The sequence below is a fragment of the Eimeria necatrix genome, genomic scaffold (assembly GCF_000499385.1).
Source record: "Eimeria necatrix Houghton genomic scaffold, Enh_scaff43, whole genome shotgun sequence".
NCBI classification, from domain to species: domain Eukaryota; phylum Apicomplexa; class Conoidasida; order Eucoccidiorida; family Eimeriidae; genus Eimeria; species Eimeria necatrix.
The window spans coordinates 136,646-155,646 of NW_013654802.1; the positions used below are offsets into that span (position 1 = coordinate 136,646).

The 19,001-nt window shown below is 51.6% G+C and overlaps 6 protein-coding genes across 6 annotated transcripts in view; 4 read left to right on the forward strand and 2 right to left on the reverse strand.

Moving 5' to 3' along the window:
• Nucleotides 1–593: 593 nt before the first annotated feature.
• On the forward strand, nt 594–2,507 carry ENH_00054230 (hypothetical protein, conserved; the record flags this gene model as incomplete). Its single annotated transcript, XM_013583762.1, has 1 exon — nt 594–2,507. The coding sequence occupies one exon, from the start codon at nt 594–596 to the stop codon at nt 2,505–2,507; it is 1,914 nt and encodes a 637-aa protein (XP_013439216.1).
• A 1,343-nt stretch (nt 2,508–3,850) lies between these two features.
• ENH_00054240 (hypothetical protein, conserved) lies at nt 3,851–4,699 on the reverse strand (the record flags this gene model as incomplete). The annotated part of the gene is made up of 1 exon (XM_013583763.1): nt 3,851–4,699. The coding sequence occupies one exon, from the start codon at nt 4,697–4,699 to the stop codon at nt 3,851–3,853; it is 849 nt and encodes a 282-aa protein (XP_013439217.1).
• A 1,244-nt stretch (nt 4,700–5,943) lies between these two features.
• ENH_00054250 (hypothetical protein, conserved) lies at nt 5,944–9,016 on the forward strand (the record flags this gene model as incomplete). The annotated part of the gene is made up of 8 exons (XM_013583764.1): nt 5,944–6,020; nt 6,295–6,367; nt 6,641–6,697; nt 7,191–7,255; nt 7,585–7,685; nt 8,039–8,103; nt 8,405–8,526; nt 8,833–9,016. 8 exons carry the CDS (start codon nt 5,944–5,946, stop codon nt 9,014–9,016), a joined length of 744 nt encoding a protein of 247 aa, XP_013439218.1.
• A 1,295-nt stretch (nt 9,017–10,311) lies between these two features.
• On the forward strand, nt 10,312–12,162 carry ENH_00054260 (hypothetical protein, conserved; the record flags this gene model as incomplete). Its single annotated transcript, XM_013583765.1, has 1 exon — nt 10,312–12,162. The coding sequence occupies one exon, from the start codon at nt 10,312–10,314 to the stop codon at nt 12,160–12,162; it is 1,851 nt and encodes a 616-aa protein (XP_013439219.1).
• A 1,666-nt stretch (nt 12,163–13,828) lies between these two features.
• ENH_00054270 (hypothetical protein, conserved) lies at nt 13,829–15,475 on the forward strand (the record flags this gene model as incomplete). Its single annotated transcript, XM_013583766.1, has 1 exon — nt 13,829–15,475. The coding sequence occupies one exon, from the start codon at nt 13,829–13,831 to the stop codon at nt 15,473–15,475; it is 1,647 nt and encodes a 548-aa protein (XP_013439220.1).
• A 3,347-nt stretch (nt 15,476–18,822) lies between these two features.
• The window catches only part of ENH_00054280 (SET domain containing protein, putative), a gene marked incomplete at both ends in the record, with an annotated part of 3,153 nt that continues 2,974 nt past the window's right edge, over nt 18,823–19,001 (reverse strand). The window contains one exon of the mRNA XM_013583767.1: nt 18,823–18,940. Within this exon, the coding sequence (XP_013439221.1) occupies nt 18,823–18,940 (118 nt within the window). The remainder of the gene's footprint in view (nt 18,941–19,001) is intronic.

The window sequence follows — 19,001 nt, forward strand, 5'->3', positions numbered from 1 at the left end:
CAGCTGCTCGCGGGCTGTGCTTGCCGATAATTCTGCACTGATTGCATCGTTTAAATCATATTTTCGGTATATTTTATTTTCAGTTTTGAATTGCATTCACGTAGCCGGTGTAAGTGCCAGGCATTCGACGTATTGCCTTCCATGGGCTGCCGTGTCCGATCAACTCACTGAACATCGGCGGCCTCTGCAAAGTCACCTGCGTGGAAGAAACTTCAAACATAGAAATATGTACAGAAAAGGATTTGCATAGCATAAATAAATCGTTTTGAAATTTTTTTGCCCGGTAGAGGAAGATTTTGTTATTTTCGGTATATTTTATTTTCAGTTTTGAATTGCATTCACGTAGCCGGTGTAAGTGCCAGGCATTCGACGTATTGCCTTCCATGGGCTGCCGTGTCCGATCAACTCACTGAACATCGGCGGCCTCTGCAAAGTCACCTGCGAGGAAGAAACTTCAAACATAGAAATATGTACAGAAAAGGATTTGCATAGCATAAATAAATCGTTTTGAAATTTTTTTGCCCGGTAGAGGAAGATTTTGTTGCGTTTCATAGGGATCGTCGGCGCAGCATCGGTGGAATCTGTCCAGGACAATGCAGTGGAGGATTGCGTGTCTCTGCAGAACTTCATGTCTGTTGTTATGTATTTTCACTTTGTCAAAGGCTCTTTTCGCCTCCAGTGCGAGGCCGCGGAAGCGTTATGGAGCCGCTGTCCTCTCCGTGCCCTCCCTCGACGCACCGCTGGAGCGACCCCAGCTAGCGGCCGCCAGTAAAGGGCCCGAATTTTCTTTTGCAGAAACCCAAAATGGTTTTCATTCCTTCTTAAACGTCCGGGATAGTGAAAGGGGGTCCCTGGAGGAGCTACAGGGGGCCCAAGACCCAGACATCCGGGACAGAGCTGGCACCGGCAGCTCCCCACCGCAAGACCGCCAGCCGCCGCACGGCAGAAGGCGCTCGAGGCTGCGGCGGGTCTTCGAAAACGTGCGCAAGAAGACTGCAGAAAAAATGCGGAGGCTCTGGCGAGGAATCCGGAGAGGCGCCGCAAGGCTGAAGGCGGGGGCGCGGCGAGCGGCGCGAGCCATCTTCAAGCGACTGCCAGTACTTCGGAGGCGAAAGTGGGTCCCAAAAGCCGAGCCAGAAGCCCCGCAGCCCTCGCTGACTGCTCCCGCAGGGCTAGCGGGGCTGGGCGTGGCTGCTGCTGCAGCAGTTCCCGCCGCAGCAGGCGCAGCAACTGCAGCAGAAGAAGCAGCAGGCGAGCCCCCTGCGCCCGAAGCGGAGCCCCCTGCAGAGCCCCCTGCAGAGTTGCCCCCTGAGAAAGAGCCTGAAGAGGAGCAAAGAGAGGCAGAGCCGCAGACAGAGACGACCCAGCCCAGCACCCCCGAAGCCGACGAATTCGTCGAGGCCCTGACCCCCGAGGAGCACCAAAGCGTCTACCCGCCTTCGCAGCCCGCAAGGGAAGAAGACGCAGCTGCTGCTGTTCCCGCGGAGGCCCCGCCGGCGGGCCCGCCTGCTGCACCGGCAGCCGCTGCTGCTGCAGCAGCTGCAGCAGCAGCAGCAGCAGCAGCGCCAGCGGGGGCCCCTGCGGAGCCAGTGCCCGAGGACTGCGCGGAGTTTTTGCTGCAGTTCAGCGACAACCTGAAGTGGGTCAACGAGGGCGCCCCCGAGTTCTGCGCGCTGTGGAGCTTGTTTGCCCGGGAGCCCAACATCTCGCGCGGCGGCACTATGGAGCCTCGGGCTTTCGAAGTTTCGAAGTTAATCGCACAAGCCAAAAAACTGGACCCCGCAGACAACAGCTTCACCGCGGCCAAGCTGCGAGTGACCCTGGAGCTGGCCCAGGCGGAGGACGGCGTGGCCCGCGCGGGCAAGTACACCGACGACTTCTGCTGGTTCACCAGGCAGGAGAGCATCATGAAAAGACTGAACGCGGAAGAGAAGGAGGCGGCCGAGGAGGTCGTTAAGAACTACATGGGTTTCCTGCGCAACCCCTGCAGAGTGTTTGACCGCCTCATGCGCCACATGGATATGGCTGAAGTCGACGCCAACGTCTGCGTGGAAAAGGCCGAAGCGGAAATCAAGGTGAGGGAAATTTTGAAAGAGGTCTTGATGGCGCAGAAAAACAGAGTCGCCGAGGCTATGCAAACGCTCAATCTCACGCCTCGCGAGAGGCAAGTCGGGAGCGATGTGATGGAAGAACTGCAGCTGCTCAGCGGCAGAGAATCTTGCTCCATGGAGGTTCTTTACATAACGAAGGAACACGCCAAAAGTGTCAAAAAGTTCATAGTTGACTACAAGGGAAGTGGACACCGCTGGTGGAAAATGCAGTGGCCGGGAAAGATTGCGGGCATCCTGCCTTCCTCCAGGGGGTCCAAAGTTGTGCCGCTTCAGGTCGCCAAAGAATGCAGAGCCTATGAGGGCACCAAGCAGCCCAGTGACCCTAGTGAGGTTACGGAGCTCCTTGAATGGTTCTGGGAAGTGGCATTTCTAAGACATGAAGCGGGTGAACAATAAACAATGGGAAATGCAGGGAGGGTTTGCACGATATGACGTATCCTTTAGAACTGCAGAGGGCAAGCAATGAAAATATGGCGCGCTCACTACGCTGTTCGCCTCATGGAACTCCCTGGCTTTCGAGATGCACGAGTGAACGGCATGCCTTGCATTTGTACATCAGTGCCAAGTCTTTGTACGTGCACGTTTGCACGTGTCTGTTTTTTACATCAGCTAGCAACTTATGATGATTGTTTTCGCTCCATAGTGCCGAGACAAATGCTGCTGCTGTGCCAAGAGCGGCCTCAGTCAGTGGCAACAGCCACGGCTGAATCGTGAACTGTGTATTTTTGATGTTTTCCAAACTTCGTCGCAGCGTAATTGCTCGCTGGCTGGGACTATGCCTCCTGTGGTGTGCGAATGCCCACTGCAGTTCGGCTGCCCAGTGCTCATGTTCAGATGTGAAACTGGCGTAGCGTCTTTCTCCATTTTAGCAGACCACTTGGCTGCATGCAGGATCAGCGCACAATGGGAAACGAACTTCAAGCCATCGATATCAAGATCAATGTAGCATGGCGCTCCATGGCGCTCCATGCACGAAGTCTTAGTGGGAAACACGGAAAAAAATTAATACACAGCCGGACCCACGGTAGTCTAGATATGACTGCAAACAAATCTGAATAAAGCATAGATCTCTAAACTTCCTACAGTCTATCTCCGGCGCTTGCAATCTGAAAGCCATTCAGTTCGAACCTCTAGGCTACCTGCGCCTGGCAGTGTTGTAGGTTGAAAGTATTCCCTTCGAACTAAAACACAACAAGAATAACAGAACTGAGTTTGCGGCACCAAAGGTGGAGAGAGATGCTCTTTGGTGCTCTGGTGCAACAGGCAGATGGCTGCAGCAAGTGGTAGGTGCGCATCACGCCTCTCTCATACAGAAGGCCCTACATTTCCGAGCAGTTGGCTTTGTCCTTTAGGCATATTAGTTGGTTCGGAAGAATAAAGGGCTTTGATAATCGCTGTGCCTCGCCTCCATGAAATTGGAGGACTGCCTAGGCCGTGGTATTACCGAGTGTCCCTGCATTGGTTGCTTGACTCATTCGGTAATTGCAGGACAACTTCGCCACTTGCGGCTGACTAATGCGGCTCTGAAGAGCAATGCTACTCTTTTTTGCCGAGCTTGAAACTTCCCTCGCCTGTTATTGCATTTGTCACGGACAAGATCCGAAGTGCAAGCGCGAAGTAGAGAAATTAGTTTGCACAACGGGGGGAGGCCCCTGTTTGCTTCCACTCTTTTTCTCCTCAGCTTCAAATTGATGAAAAGCTGAGGAGTCGGTGCAATTCCTCTACGTTGCCTTTGCGCATCAGTAGGCTCTGATCTCTCTCCACTTGTGTGTTTTCGACCGTTTTCTGAGGGACGATCCGCTCTGGCCACCCCCTCCCCTGTTGTTTCCCGTCCTAAAGCCATCAGCTTCCTCGTGAGAAGCTTGAGCTCTGGTCTGGCACACAGCCATGCCCAGTCGTCGCCGCAGCGCTGCTGCCTCTACGTGATTTAGAGCCCAGCCGAGGTGTGGGAGCTGTGGCGGCTCTGTGCCCTCTGCAAATGGCTGCCTCACAGGGTGCATGTTTCGCAAACTTGGCAAGTAATAGGGAGAAGACTGCTTTTGCGCTTCTCTTAGGCGCTTTTCGTACAGCTCTTTTCCCATCAGGTGCCTATACAACGCTTGACAAGGGTCTTTCCTGGCTCCGGCGCTGGCGAAAGACTTCCAGGGCAGCGCCCACTCCCTAATTTCGGGGTGTTGGTTATAAAAATGAATTACAGTCTTCATTTTTTCGCCTAAAACGCTCCTCATTTCCTCAGGCGGAGTCCGCAGAAGGTACTCATCAAGACCCCCGGCGTCATCTATGGCGTGCAGCGCTGAGGTCGTCACTTTGAGGTTCTTGATCGTCGTATTCAACCCTTCGGACTCAAAGTCTTTTTTAAACACATTTGGCTTGAGTTTTCGCCTGTGTTTCCGCAGGGAGAAAGAAATCTTGGTGTAGTAGTTGTAATCCTCGTCATGGTATAAACCACACTGAGACGCTGCTGAGGGGGGGCGCCCATAGGCCTTGACTGGAATGGGAGCCAAAATCTGCTTCTTTTTGAAACCCTTTAGAGCAGTTTTACCCAAGCCGCGCAAATATTTTCCGAAGAGGGACGCGTTGCGGAACATTCTCACATTGTTTTGCTGCTACCCATCAGCTTCACGACCACTCAGTTCACTGACGACACACGTAGCAGGGAGACTCAATCCTGAATAAAGAAAGAGCAACAGTGCAGCCTAGAGGAGCATAACTGAGAAAAACGGGTGGGAGAACAAAACAGGAGTTGAGCAGCGCAGTGTCGAGGTATTGCGCAGAGGCCGAATGTGAGGGCACCGTGCACAGCTGCTGGCCCAAAGAAATTGAAGAAACGAAGTAATAATGCTCGTAAAGACGATGCGAGTTTAATCCATGCGAAATTTTGCAGATATTGAAAAGCCTGATGCTCCTTCTTCAAAAACAGAGTAGCCAACAACGCAGCCAACAACGCAGCAAGTTGGGCAGCTCAGCGAACACGAAAATTCACCTTCGGTGACCCCTGCGCTATAAAAGACGATACAAAAGGTAAGGAGTAAGCTGCTGGGATATTTGGAAGAACGTAATATGCATCACATACGGGACGAACGGGGGGCCCGTCACTGCTGTCAGTTGGTAGCAGGCTCTATGTGCCAAATTCAGCGAATATAAGCGCTTCGAGTTAATAATATATCCTAGGATGAACCAAATTGAAATATTTCGCCAAAGATGTTACGGAAACGATTTCATGACGCTGCATGCGGCGAGTGACTGTGGTCAGTCCCATCGTCACCTCCAGAGCACTTTCGTGAGCAAGCGGCAGTTGTTTAGGATTATGTTAACTTGAGATGTTCTGCAGGTCAGGTTTATTATGTTGACGTATTTTTAGTGTGCAAATTTACTTATTTCTGTCTGGGCAAGCAGACAGTTGAGGAAGTGGCGGAGGGATGCGGAGCCACGACATAACACAGATAGGTCTTTTCGCGATTCGCTGAAATTCAGAAATATTGATCATAACGTTAAGCCTTTTGCCTGACTGTTTTGTGGCGGGCAGCTCCCGATTCTGTGTGATCACCTCGCCTACTTCTGTGTCTTGGTTCCTCTTCTGTACGCTTTTTGTTGGCTTTCTTCGCCTTAACGCGGCTGCCTCAACTCGTTCTTGAGGTACCAAACAAATTAACGCAGCATATTCCAGCGCCTCGTCCTGTTTCTTTCTCTCCAGCCGCTCACCTTTCCAACGAGGTGACCGTACTTCTTTCTGCTTTTTAGCTTAATTGTCTCCCAAAAGTTTTCTTTACAAGCTCCTCCCTTTGCTTGCGGCCTAAACAACCTCCGCCACTTCTTCAAGTGTTCACAGAAGATGACAGTTCTACACGGGGCCGCCTGTGCCGGGTTCTGTTTTGGCCCGATAGCGGCCATTTATAAAGCTACAAACCTGTGAGCGTTTTACTTCATGTTTCCTGTCTGCGTATTATTAATCTTTTCGCACCGCTATTTCCGGTGGACAGTTTTAATTGCTTATAGTGCATAGAGGAGGCCTCGGTTTTTCGCCTCTGCCACTCACTATTGTCATGTCTCTCCCTGAAGTGAGTTATCTTTCGCACTTCTATTTGTCACCATTTCTTGTGCCTCCCCACGTAAATTCCACTCTGTGCACTTAGCATGGCTTTCTCCCCGAAAAAGTTTGCGGCTGTTTCTCCTGTGCTTTCAGATCGGACCAAACGGGCACGAAGAAGCTGCTGGCCCTCGCCACCGCCTTTTACTTTGTTAATCTTTTCGGAAAGGTCTGTTCGACTGGAAATGATCCACATAACTCTCTTTGCTTCAATTTTTTCTTGTTTGCTCTTCCTTTGCCTTTTTCAGTGCTTTGCTGCACCTTGCCAGCACTTTTCGTTGTTGGTCGCTGCTGCTGCTGAGACTGCTGAGATGTCTGCTGAAGACAAGGAGCCTGTGAAGTCAGGGGGGGTGTGCTGATGCTTAAATATCAGCACATCAGCACATCTGGCAGCAAAATGTATTTAATTTTTATGTTTTGGGGTTTGTTCGCTGAATCGCAGAGTTTGATTGTCGCCACCCTTCTCCCCTCGACGTGCGAGAGCTCATTCCTCTGCAGCGTAAGGCCCCTTGGACACCATCGGCATTTTCTGTTATCAGGATGTTTCACGAATTGTGGCTGCCACACTTTTCTCATTTATCTTTCCTGATTTGTTTCTTTGCATGCTTTCACTTCTTCCGCCCTGCCCTCACACGCCCGTGGTAGTCTGCATGCTTTCTTGGCCTGGCAGTTGTTAATTTTGTCTCTGTTTCTCATCGTTTGGTCTACTTTGTGAACTTGGCTAGCTCTAGGGTTTTGCTCTCTGGAACTTGTTTTCGAGTCCCTCCACATGCCAATGCATGCACTGTTCAATTGTTTCAATATCTTTCGGAACGCAAACCGATAGACTTTTCGTTTCATTATTTATCGCGGAGCTCTGTTTAAGGTGACCACTTATGCTCATGTGTAGGAAAATCGTCTTTTCGTAGCACTGATTTCCCCGCGAATGCTCTTTTTGCCTATTTCGGCGTTCTAATGCATTATTGAAGTCATATGCTTGTGTGTTTCTTCAGGCCATAATAGACCTTGTGACTGTTGTGATGGAGCTGACAAGCATAAAATATATTCTCAACAGCAAGTCAGCGCGCTTACAACAGCACAGGCGTACAGTAGCGCAGCAGCAGCAGCAGGGGGAACGGCAGAAACAGCAACACTAGAATAAGCGGCCAGAGCACGCGCAACACGAGCAAACCCGGCAGCAAAAGCAAGAAAATAGTTTCTGGACCAGTTGCAGAAATGACGTCAACAATAGGACCTGCAGAAATAGTTAGGCCTTCAGCCCTTGTGCGCGTTGACTGCACTTGTGTGTACTTTTTTGTGTATTTGTGTTTCTGTGTTGCCCCGTGTTTGCTTGTTCATTTCATACAACTATGTGCCATTTTTAATTTTGTACGTTTTTTTTCACAGGAAAGCTTTGGCTTACTCCTCTGAGACCCGTCTGCTGTGCATCGGCTTGGGCTGGGCTTTGGGACAAGTCCTGTGCAGTAACGGACACCTCCTCTTGAGAGGTCAGCCTACTGCTGGCTATCAGGTTTCTACTCATTGTGCAAAAGGATATCTTTTTTAATCGCGGCAAATAGCAATAAGAATGGATTTCTTCGACGCCTCTGCCACCCTGCTGTACACAATTTATGTTTGCTAATGATTTAGATAGTACTAAGTAGCAAGCAACGTATAGCGAATCATGCACGTGCCTTCCGTGCGTAATAAAGTTACACTTTTGTGTCAGCGTTGTTCAAATGCAAGAAAAAGAGGTGTCAGCGCTTTTGTTCTGTGTTTTTGTCTACCTGCCCCTGTCGTGAGACCTTAGTAGCATTCGCGTAATCCTCATTTGTTCTGCTTTTTTCTATTTGATTTGCAGCCATCGGAGGTAACTCGTTTCATTGGGAAGGCGTCTACCAGGCAATGCAGTCGAGTCTTTCGCCAGTAAGACTTTCTGCAGTGATGTTGCATTGGTGTGATCCCAAACAAACAGAACGAGAGGGGGTTTCAATCTTGACCCTCCAGTTTTAGTAAGGTTTGTCCTGCGTATTCATGTCAAGCAATGGGTCGTCCTTACGGGTAGTTGCCATCTTCACACATGTGCTCATGTATCTGTTTGCTTATAGCTTGCCATTTCGTTTTCACTTTTCGTGCTTGCGTGTCATTGATTACTTCTATGTGCGTTCTTGCTTTAATTTGCCGCCTTTAAACTGGCTTTGGGCTTATTGTCTTCTTTTGCCTTCAGATATCTTATCTGTCTATCACTGCTCTGATGTTTCTGTCCACCCGCCGCCACTTGCCTATGACTTCTCGTGCGGGTTTGGTTTTCTTGGCGTCGCTCCTCGCCCCCTGGACCCTCGTGCAGCGGTAAGTGGCAGCTTCGTGTTCAACGCAGACTAACATTCTACGAAGGTGGCAAAAGGGCGGATTACTATAAATTGGTAGTTTGGTATTCATACGGGGCGTGCACACCGAGTGAATCAACTGCTGTGACGTGTTTCTAGCCATTCCTCAGGGCCAGGAGCTTCTAAACGTCAATTTAGCAAAGCTTATTGACCAATGCGCATCTGATCGCTGCTTTTGCAAGCCAAGTTAGGTCCTTATTTGTTTGTTAGGCTGCGACTGGCTATTTTTGCCCCCCTCTGCCGATTGGTGGTAACTGTGTGATCGCAGGCACGGACTTGGCCTGTATAATCCACCACAGAGATTTCTGGCGGAAGATATAACGCCAGCTTGCTGGCTTTCTTTAGTCCTGCATGCGGCAGTCTCAATTTCGGTTGGCATCACCACCTACCTTACGCTGAGGGCTGGGCACGGCAAGAGCAGACCGACATCAACAGCACAAAAAACGGACTGAAAGCAGGAACTTGGGCACATGCAGCAATTGAAATGAGAAACTTGAAGCAGAAAAAAAAACAGCTGCGTTGTTGTATCCCGTTGTAGGCCAGACGCTGGCCAACCGGCCTCCATGGCGCAAAGCCAAAACGCTGCACAGATGTTGTGATTTGGGTCGGCGAGAAGTCCTTACGACTTCTGTTTGCATTCTTAATCCCTCATTTCCGCCTTCTGCTCCATCTTTTGCTCACTGCTTCGCACTATGGTCTTGCGTGTGCAATCTTGCATTCACCTTTTCGAAAATCTGGACATCTTTGTGCATTCTCCCTATACACTTGTACCAGTACGAAGCCGTTGCTTAAGTCTACAACTTGGTATGCGTCTTTACAGCAGTGAAATCAGCCAGTTGCGGGGCTGCAACACTAGTGGGACGTTGGCATTTCGGTAGTTCTAGACTGCCACAGAGGTGGCTTATAATTGTCTCAGATCTACTGCATCGGGCACAACGATGCTCAAAATGCCTAGTTTCACGATAAACATTGAGGCGAAATGGGAATGGAGCGCCTTAAGCACGGAGATAAGGTGTAGCTGCTGTCGAGCCAAGCCCGCACTACGATGGGAAGAAGCTTCTCATTATTGTTTGGGGATTTTAGAGAGGTTTCAAAGTCTTAGCTTTTGGAACATTTGTCTCTTGAACGTAGACGCGATGAATTGACGTGCTTGCAGACAACTCAGTTGCCACGATTGCAGGCACCGGATTGGTGTTGGGAGAGAACATTGAACAGCGAGATGATTAGAGGGAAGCAACAGCTTCGGAGCTCTTGATTCAATTAAATTCCCTCATGTAAAAGTTCTAAAGATGTGAGTGATGTCCCACGTGTTTTTGTTAACGAGTACTACTTCGCTAGCCGTGTCCGCCATAGCTGACACGCTCTCGCTTCTTTCTGAAGCCCCTCGACAGCCTGTTCACGCGCAGCTGCTTGCGAGCTGTGCCTGAAAGCAAATCTTCACTGTTCACATCTTTGAAAGCTTGCTTTTAGTGTATTTTATACGCATTTGCGAATCGCATTTATCTAGGCACGAATAGTGCCAGGTGCTCGGCTTGACGGTACCTGCAAGCTGACGTGTCGGCTGCACTGAATGGCAATCGGCGGCCCCTAGTCAGCCACCTACACCTTTTGTACACGGCTGAAATAGTATAAAGAAGCTTGTGCTGCTGATTTTCAATAGACTTGAGGTGTTATTGAGTGGTAGGGCTCTGTTTACCTGCATTTCGTAGGGACTAGGTCACCAGCGCATCGGAAGTCTGTCAAGAAAATGAGGTCGCGGACTTCGGCTGTCTGCGTCTCTTCATGCCTGCTGTTATGCCTTTTCGCCTTTTTGAATGATTCATTTGTCTCAAGTACGAGGCCGCCACAGCGTTATGGAGCCAGCCTCCTCACCATGCCCTCCTGGGGCGCATCACTGCAGCGGCCTCAGCAAGTGGCTATGCATAGAAAACTCGAATATTCTTTTGCAGACAGACAAGAAGGCTCCCCTGAAGGCTTCGAAAGCTCCCCTCCAGGACTAGACCTTCAGGAAGAAGCAAGGATGCCCCCGGAAGAGCCACAGGGGACTCAAGCCTCAGGCACCTGGAGCCGAGCCGGCACCAACAGCTCATCCCAGCAAGCCAAGAAGCAGCAGCTCAAGGGGAGGCTTCAGAGGCTGCGGGTGGCCCTGGGCAACATGAAAAGAAGGGCTAGAGAAAGAATCAGGAAATTCTGGCAAGGAATTAAGAGGGGAGCCGCGAGGGTAAAGGCCGGGGCGCGCCGGGCAGCCCAAGCCATCTACAGAAGAATACCGAAACTCCGCAGAAAAGGCAGAGAAGCAGCACCAACTGCTGAAGCAATACAGCCCGCAGCGGCGGCTTCCGCGGGATTAGCGGGGCTGGGTTTGGCTGCTGCTGCAGAGCCTCAAGGGGCAGAAGGCGGAGCTGCTGCAGCAGAAGCAGCTGGGGGGCCCTCTGAGGGTGAAACCACTCCATCTATGGAGTCGATTTCTCGGTCTTTGTCTACGAAAATGCGGGAATTGAAGGAGAGACAAGCAGAGCCGCCGACAAGAGCTCCTTCTGGCGAGGAGTCTGAAGAGGAGTTCTTCGAGGCTCTTTCACCGGAGGAGTACCGACAGCGGTACAAGTCTGAAGGCGCTGCTGCTGCTGCGCCCGCTGCTGCTGCCCCTGCTGCTGCTGCCCCCGCTGCTGCTGCTGCGGCCGTGCCGGAGGACTGTCCCATGTTTCTGCTGCGGCTGAGTCGAAATCTGCTGTGGATAAACGAGAGCTTGCCCGAGCTGTGCGCGCTGTGGAGCCTGTTCATGCGCCTGCCGAACCTGACGAGGTACCGAAGCACTCAGGATCTCGCGCTGGCCGTTTCGAAACAAGTCACTGCGGCGAAGCAGCTGAGTCCCGCAGACAAGAGCTTCGCAGCCACGAAGCTGCGGGTCACTGCGGCTTTGGCTCGCGCTGAAGACGCCGTGGCCCGGGCTGGGAAGTACACTGACGACGTCTGCTGGTTCACAAGACCCGAAGCCATCATGCGCATGTTGAACGCGGACGAGGAGATGGTGCTGAACGAGGCCAGCAAGAACTACATGAGCTTCCTCCGCGACCCCAACACGTTTTTCCAAGGACTCATGCGCATCATGAACTTGGCCCAGGCAGACGCTGTCCCCTGTTTGGAGAGGGCCAACGAAGAAGTCAAAGCGCGGCAGCAGCTCCAACACACGCTGCGGACTCAGGAGGACACTCTCAGGAAGGCGATGCAGAGCCAACGCCTCAGTGTTCAAGACCAACAGGAGGGCAGCGAAGCCCTGCGCGACCTCAGGCTGCTGGCCAGTAGGGAATTTTGTTCGCTCGAAATCCTTCATTTGATAACGGCCCACACCGTAAGCATCAAAGCTTTCATTGCGGACTACAAGGCAAATGGAAGGCGCTGGTGGAAAATGCAGTGGCCCATCAAGCTCGCGGGAATCATGACTCCCTCCAGGGGGTCCAAGGCCGTGCCGCCGGCCGTCGCCAAAGGGTGCAAAGCCTATGAAAGCAGCAAACCGCCCACTAATGTCAGTGAGGTTTCGGATTTCCTGGAGTGGATGTGGGAAGTCGCGCTGCTCAGGAGTGAAAAGGATCAGCAGTAGACAGGGGGCGACGAAGGGGAGCGTTTGCGTGGTGCGTGAAGCATCGTGGAGGAGAAATACAGGAGGAGGCAAGCAAAGAAAGTATGTTGTGTTGTGCTGTGGCCTTCCCTCTTCTGTTGCCTGCGGTCCTCTCCCCCTGGGACAGCCTCGCCTCCACAGGCACACGTGAAGGGCATGCCCTGCATTCTTACGTGCATGCCTTGCGATTGTACATTGCGTTCGCACGTATCTGTTTTTTGCACCAGCGAGTAACGCAGGAAGATTGTTTTAGCCGATCCACGTGTCGAAACGGACACTGCTGCCGTAGCATGAGCAGCCTTCTCTAATGGCGCCAGCCACTATGGGTCGTGGCGTGAGCGTCTTTGGTGAATTTCAAGTTTTGATGCAGCGTAGCCGCTCACTGGCTGGGTCCAAGCCACTTGAGGTGTGCGAATTCCTAGAGCAGAGCGTGCTCATTTTTAGAGATGAATTGAGCTTGGCGATTCTTCTTTTTGCTGAAGTATTTATACTACTAAATATTCGTTATCACTACACACTCGAAACAGAAATTTAGATAGTTATGTTTAGAACGAATGGAACAAAGGCGCCTCGCGCGTAAAGTCCTTGTGCGTGAGTAGATGAATAATGGCTGTCAGCCTCTCCCAGTTAAGTTGTGGAGCCAGTCCAGAAACGACTGCAAACAAACCTATCTACTGCACTGAATTTATGGCCGACTAGAGCCTTACCTGAGACTTTAACCATCTGAAAGCAGGCACGCGTAGCTCATGGGTGGGTAGCAGCTATCTACACAGTACTTTAGGGAATTAGAGATATCTGCCGAAATTGCAGGTGATTTTTTGCCTGGAAGTACTTCTGTGGACGCAGCATTTCAACAAATGCAAGAATGTATCGTCTCGCGTACAAATGGCTTGTTGCAGTATGGCGTTTAGCACGACCACTAGCTAGAGTCTAGAATGGCGGGGGAAATTCTCTTACTGGCGCACCAAGCGTCGCGCACAGTCCATATATTCCACATATGCGTGGGTTAATTGATTTTCTTTACCCGAATATTATTAGGAGCAGAGTAGACATGAGCTGCAACAAGATAAGAGCGATGCACAGGCTAGTCAAGCAGTGGCTCGGCGGCGGCTCCGATTGCTGGACCAATATCGATCGGATGGTGATTTCTCTTCCGACAGTTTCATCTCGAAATAAAATAACCAAAGTACAAATGGTTCTTTTTGTTTTAAAACTGCAAATGCTACTCAGGTAGCTGTTTCCACAACAACATAGATATCTCGCGCTGCTTCGAGATCGGTCCAGCGGCAAGAAGGCTATCATCTGGCGGCTGCGTCTGTTGGCGCCCGCGCCTCTTGCTTGACCAATGATCGAAGCACCCGAAGCATTTCAGCAGACTTCTTAAACAAATATGAATTGGATTTTCTTAGTAGCTGCCGTCGCCGTAAGTTCTCTACAGTCTGCAGTCGGCTGCAGCTCTTTAAGGTCCGCAGCTCTTGGCTGTCTTCTTTGCCTCCTGGGGAAAAAGGATTTGAAACACCTACTTTTGAGCGCCAAAGCTTCCCAAATTCATTTGAAGTAGAGTTGCCTAATATTAGTGGGCCAAAGCCCTACTGTTTTCTTCCATTTTTTGCGTGCACGCGGCCCAGCCTCAACCCAGTGCCGGAAAATGCACCGGCGCGCCTTCGGTGCCTGCGTCTCATCCGGCCTGCTGCTATATTTCTTCTGCTTTGCAACATTATTTGTCTCAAGTACCAGGCCGCGAGAGCTTGAAAGAGCCAACTACCTCGGCGTGCCGGCCTTCAGTCCGCCGCCCGGGCGCGCCGAACTGCAGGCCATCCAGCCGCACTCAGCTGCTTCTTTCACCGAGAGAAGAAGGATTTTTCCTCCTCCCACTAGCATCAGTGAAGATGAAGGAAGTTTCTCAGATGATCCCCTAGGGCCGAGCGTGCAGCGCCCCGGGGCCGACGATGACACCCGCAGCCCGCCCGAGGAAGAGCAACTGCGGGAGCAGCCCAGCGGCCGCCTGGCAAAGCTGCGCAGATTTGTAGGCAACATGGGCAGAAGAGCTCGCAGCCGGCTGAGGAGAATCTGGGCGGGAATTAAAAGGGGCGCGGCGAAGGTGAAGATGGGGGCGCGTCGAGCAGCGCGAGCTGTCTATCAAAAGCTGCCCCGAATTCGCCGGCAGTCTAAACAGCAGCCCTTATATCCACGGGGCAGGGAGGAAGAGGAGGGGGAGAGGTCCCGCAGCACTTCGGCCTCTTCTGGTTCATCTGAAGAAGAATTCTTACCTGCCTTGACACCGGAGGAGTACAGCGCCAAGTACGGCGGAGGCGGGGAAACAGCGGAAGGGCGCGCTGCTGCTGCTGAGCCTGAGGCCGTTTCCGAAGCGGTGCCAAATGACTGTCTGGAGTTTCTCATGGGAGTGAACAGATACGTGCTGAACGCGAGCCGGCGCGTGCCCGAGCTGTGCGCGCTGTGGAGCCGGTTTTCAGGCACTTGCAACGTTTCGAAACTCAGAGACACAGACATATTGGCGGGAAACTTGGCAGAATTGCTGGTGCGGGCGAAGCAACTGGGCCGCAGCGACACCAGCTTCAACGCCGCGAAGCTGAGGCTCGCGCTGGCCCTGGCCCGCGCCCAAGACCGCGTCGCCCGCGCTGGAAAGAACACAGACAAGGCTTGCTGGCTGGTTCGAGTTCAGCAAGTTATGAAAAGAATGACGAGAGAAGAGCGCGAGCTCTTCGAAAGAGTCCTCGAGAACCCCATGAGCGCCGCCCGCGACCCCCTCAGCGCACTTGCCCGAATGGGACACCTCATGAACCTGGTGGAGAAAGACGCGGACTCTTGCGTCGAAAAAGCCAAAGCGGAAATCCTGGAAAGGGAAAGACTCCAGGACGTCCTCATGGCGCAGAGAGAGAAGCTGCAAACCACATTGCGCAAAACAAAACTGGCGCCTGCGGAAGATCAGGAAGCTGAGGAGTTGGTGCGGGACCTGCTGCTGCTGCACAACAGAGAGTTCTGTTCCAGCGAGATCATGTCCATTGTGGCGCAACACGCCAAAAACATTAAAGCTTTCATTATCGACTTCAAAGCAAGCGGAAACGGAAAGCGCTGGTGGAAGATCCAGCTGCCCATGAAGATCGCCAGCATCATGCCTATAGCCAGAGGCTCCAAAGCTGTGCCCTCCCACATCTCCAAAGGCTGCAGAGCCTACGAGAAAAGCAAGCAGCCAAAGCGGATCACAGAAGTCGCAAATTTCATGGAGTGGTTCTGGGAAGTGGCGCTGCAGAGGGGCGATGATTACCAGCGCTAAGCAGAGCCAGCAGAGCAGGAGTTGCAAGATGTGAGACAAAGTGTAAGGCAAGAGCGCCACGGAAGGCAAGAAAAGCGGAGTCACGCTGCTCTATTTCTTCTCCACCTTCTCGAGCCTTTGCTGTTTCGCTCCTGGCTTCCCTGGTTATCAGAAAACGCCAGAAGAGGTGGCGCAAACGTCCGCCCTAGTCATCACTTGGGCTCCACGGATGTTGTTTAATTTTTTATTGGGATCGATTTAGCCTATACCTACTGAACTGAAGTCGTTGCTGCCTCCACAAAAGGCAGCAGCCTAAACTATTCGCAGCGGCAACTTTCGACAAGTATGTTCTTCTTCGCAATTTTTTACTCTTTAAATGCGGCACAGCGCGGTTGCTCACGAGCAGAATGGTCCGGGCCTCTGCCACTTAAGGTGCATGGAACCGCACAGTAGACCATCTCTTATTTGCCCGTTTTGAAAGACTTTCTGGTTGTACCTTAACAGGTACTTGAATTTGTTTGCGTTTTTTGCACACGGGAAGGCGAGTTAGTGGAAACAGAGGTAAGTTACGAACACGCAGCGCTTACTGCACAGTCACGACAAGGTGCGTAGGCTAAGAAACGCAGGTACAAATTATTGTTGTCTACAAAGACAAGAATATTGCTACTTAGTCCAATGCTGCACTCTTCAATTACTGGAGCTATGGCGCAAGCGCCAAGAATCGGCACTGACCACAGGAGCATTCGCGGCCGAAAACTCAGCGAACCACGCTAATTGACACAATGCAGTGCACTAGGCTGAACTAAGTCGCATTAGGCTTTTTAAGGAATGTATTTGGGAGTCGATCGCAGTTTTTCTGGGTCTGGGATCAACTTCTTAGCGAGCAGAGACGTTGTGCAGAGTGGTGCTTCTGGCATGGGGAACGCACAATTTTATTTTATGTGCTCCTGGAGCTCTTGGCTCTCCAAATTAAAGTGCTTTGTCCTTATCTTAGCACTCACTGTAATCATGTAGCACCCAATGAATCTATATTGGGTACCCGGTCGTGTAACAGTGTATGAAATCCGACTTGGCGCCTGCATTTTTCAAGTTGGGGCACACCCGGGGCATTTTGAGGTCTTATTCGTCACTTAGGCAACATTATCTGCACTCTTGTCAAAATAACTTGAAAGAGTTGTGCCAGGCGTACTACTGCGCCTGCGGAAAGGTAGCGTTTCATACAGGTCGACGGAAATATGTGACTGATGAAGAATACAGATACGATGGCAACATTAGACTATAATTCACGTATCGTCGATGGCAACGTTAGCCCGGAAGGATGGTAAGACAGCTCAAACGAAAGTAAACATCGGTGTTTTGTGAAAGGCAATAATGTCGAGCCTGATGAAGCCGAATGGGAGGGAGGCTTCAGCATAATACGCAGCCGTGTCTTCAGTAGCTACCCAGGGTTCTTCCCTTAGCGCAGACAAGAATGTCACCAGCTTCCCATGCACAGAATCTGTATCTTCTTTGTAAACATGGCGCGGTTCAAAGACATCGATATGCAAGCTATGGATGAATGTGTGAGCGTGAACCAGCACAGTTACACACTCTTCTCTCACCTTCCCGCGCACTGCAGTTCAAAGAGTGTGTGGCTCTCGGCAAAATGGTGACCCCAGACTGAAAGAACCTTTTGACTAATGTATCAAACGTAGTGCTGAGTATGAAGTAGAAAGCAGGTTAATGAGCCTGTGAGTGCAGGAAGAGAGGCGTAGGGCGCGAAAGAATAAGAAAACGCAGTAGGCTACGGGCTAACCGGTACGACGGGAGCTATTTAGGAGTAGCTGTGCGTATTTGTGCCTCGACAATGAACATCTTTGGCATGCGTAAACAGCCTGCATGTTGTTGGCTGCGGGCTTCATACCGTAATCGTTGACGGTATATGCGAGGTAAGTAATCTCTTGCTTTGCAAGCTTGCGCTTTTGGAACTAGAAGTAAAAGTGATGCTCGAGAGTGATGCCGATCTCTTATCGCAGAAGCTTCGTGTGCGTTACCTGGTGGTTAAACTTCAACACGTTATCGAGACAGGAAACGAAGGCCCGTCAAATTAGAGGTTCGACATAAGAATTTTTGCTAGCTTGGAGGGTATCTGGGGCACCCTTGAGACCAAAGCGCATAACTTCTATGTTAGAATAATCTCCAGACTGAGCGGAACGCCGCCTTCCATCAGCTTTCCCTGGCCAATTGGGTTTGGTGGAAGCCTGCGTCCCCGGACGCTAAAGGACTTCCCCCCCGCTTCCTCGTGTTTGTTTTCCAACTCCAAGCATTGAAATTATATTTTATTTTGAGTATCTTTGCTGTTGATTGTCGCTACGCGTAGCTAGTTCTCTTGCGGCTGTTGGTGCAGTCTGCCCCTGTGAGGCTTTCTTAGTTCGTCTAAATTTACATTTCTGTCGCAGTCTGATCTGTTTCACTCCTTATGCTTTTCTATGCCTGGCCTAAGTGTTTCTACCTCAGTTGCTCTCCCTTTTCTAGCCTTTATCTTAACCTGCCAGGCCCCTCCGTCACCTTCCCTGTGTTCCCTTTTCTGCCTGCCTCAGTGTACAAATACATAAGCTTCAGCAGAATGCGGCAGAACCAAGAAAACGCTCAATTTCCGAATGGATCTAAAGCAAAGCGAAAAGAAGCCGAGAGGAGGCATTAATTCATGTCTAAAGGCTGAGGGGTAGTTAACTCCTCAACACATATCTCCCACATGTCTAGCGCTCTGTCTCCTCGACAGGCACACTCCCACCCGAAGTATGCATATATGCGCATATATGTATGGGCGCATATAAGGCGCATTTCACATACACGAAGGCTATATACATTTGCAAAGAAACGCAGCTCACGCTAGGCAAGGAAGCACGCCTAGGCACAGCTGCCCGCAAGCTATTGTGTACGCATGCGAAAACTTGCGTGTTGAGTCGCACAAACAATTGCAAAACGTGGAGGTTCATGTGCATAGAGGTCTGCAGCTGCGCGCGTAGTTCTCTCTCGCGTGCATGCGGGAATGGATCCGTGCACCTGGGCCCCGGGGTGCAGAGGAAGGGCTGCAGAGGGTGAGCCCGCGAGGGCACGGGCAAAAGTCCGCATGCATGCAAGATGCAAAAAGGAGAATTGTGGCCCCTAGGGCTTCGGGGGGCCCCCAGACTTGCACGGAAGCAGGAAAGCCGTGGGCGTTGGCGCCGCCAACTGCGGCCCGCGCGGCTGAGAAGCCCCGCCCGTGTGCAAACAAGCGCGCAAGCCCGCGAGAAAACAGCGAAGGCAGCCGGGCCAATCGGCGAGCGCATGCAGGGAGAAAAGCCGAAAGGCGCATGCAGGCCGCGCATGCGGCGCGGGCGGGAGGCTCAGGGCGTGGAGAAGCCCCTGTTCTTGAGGCGCCAGTAGTCGTTGTCGTAAGAAGTGAGGAGCTCGGCGCCGCGGGGAATGTCCTTGACAGCCACCACCACCACCCGCTGGGAGGCCCTGTGGCGGTCAAACATCACGCGGAAACGCACGCAAACTCCAGGCCCCTCCCCCCCCCCCG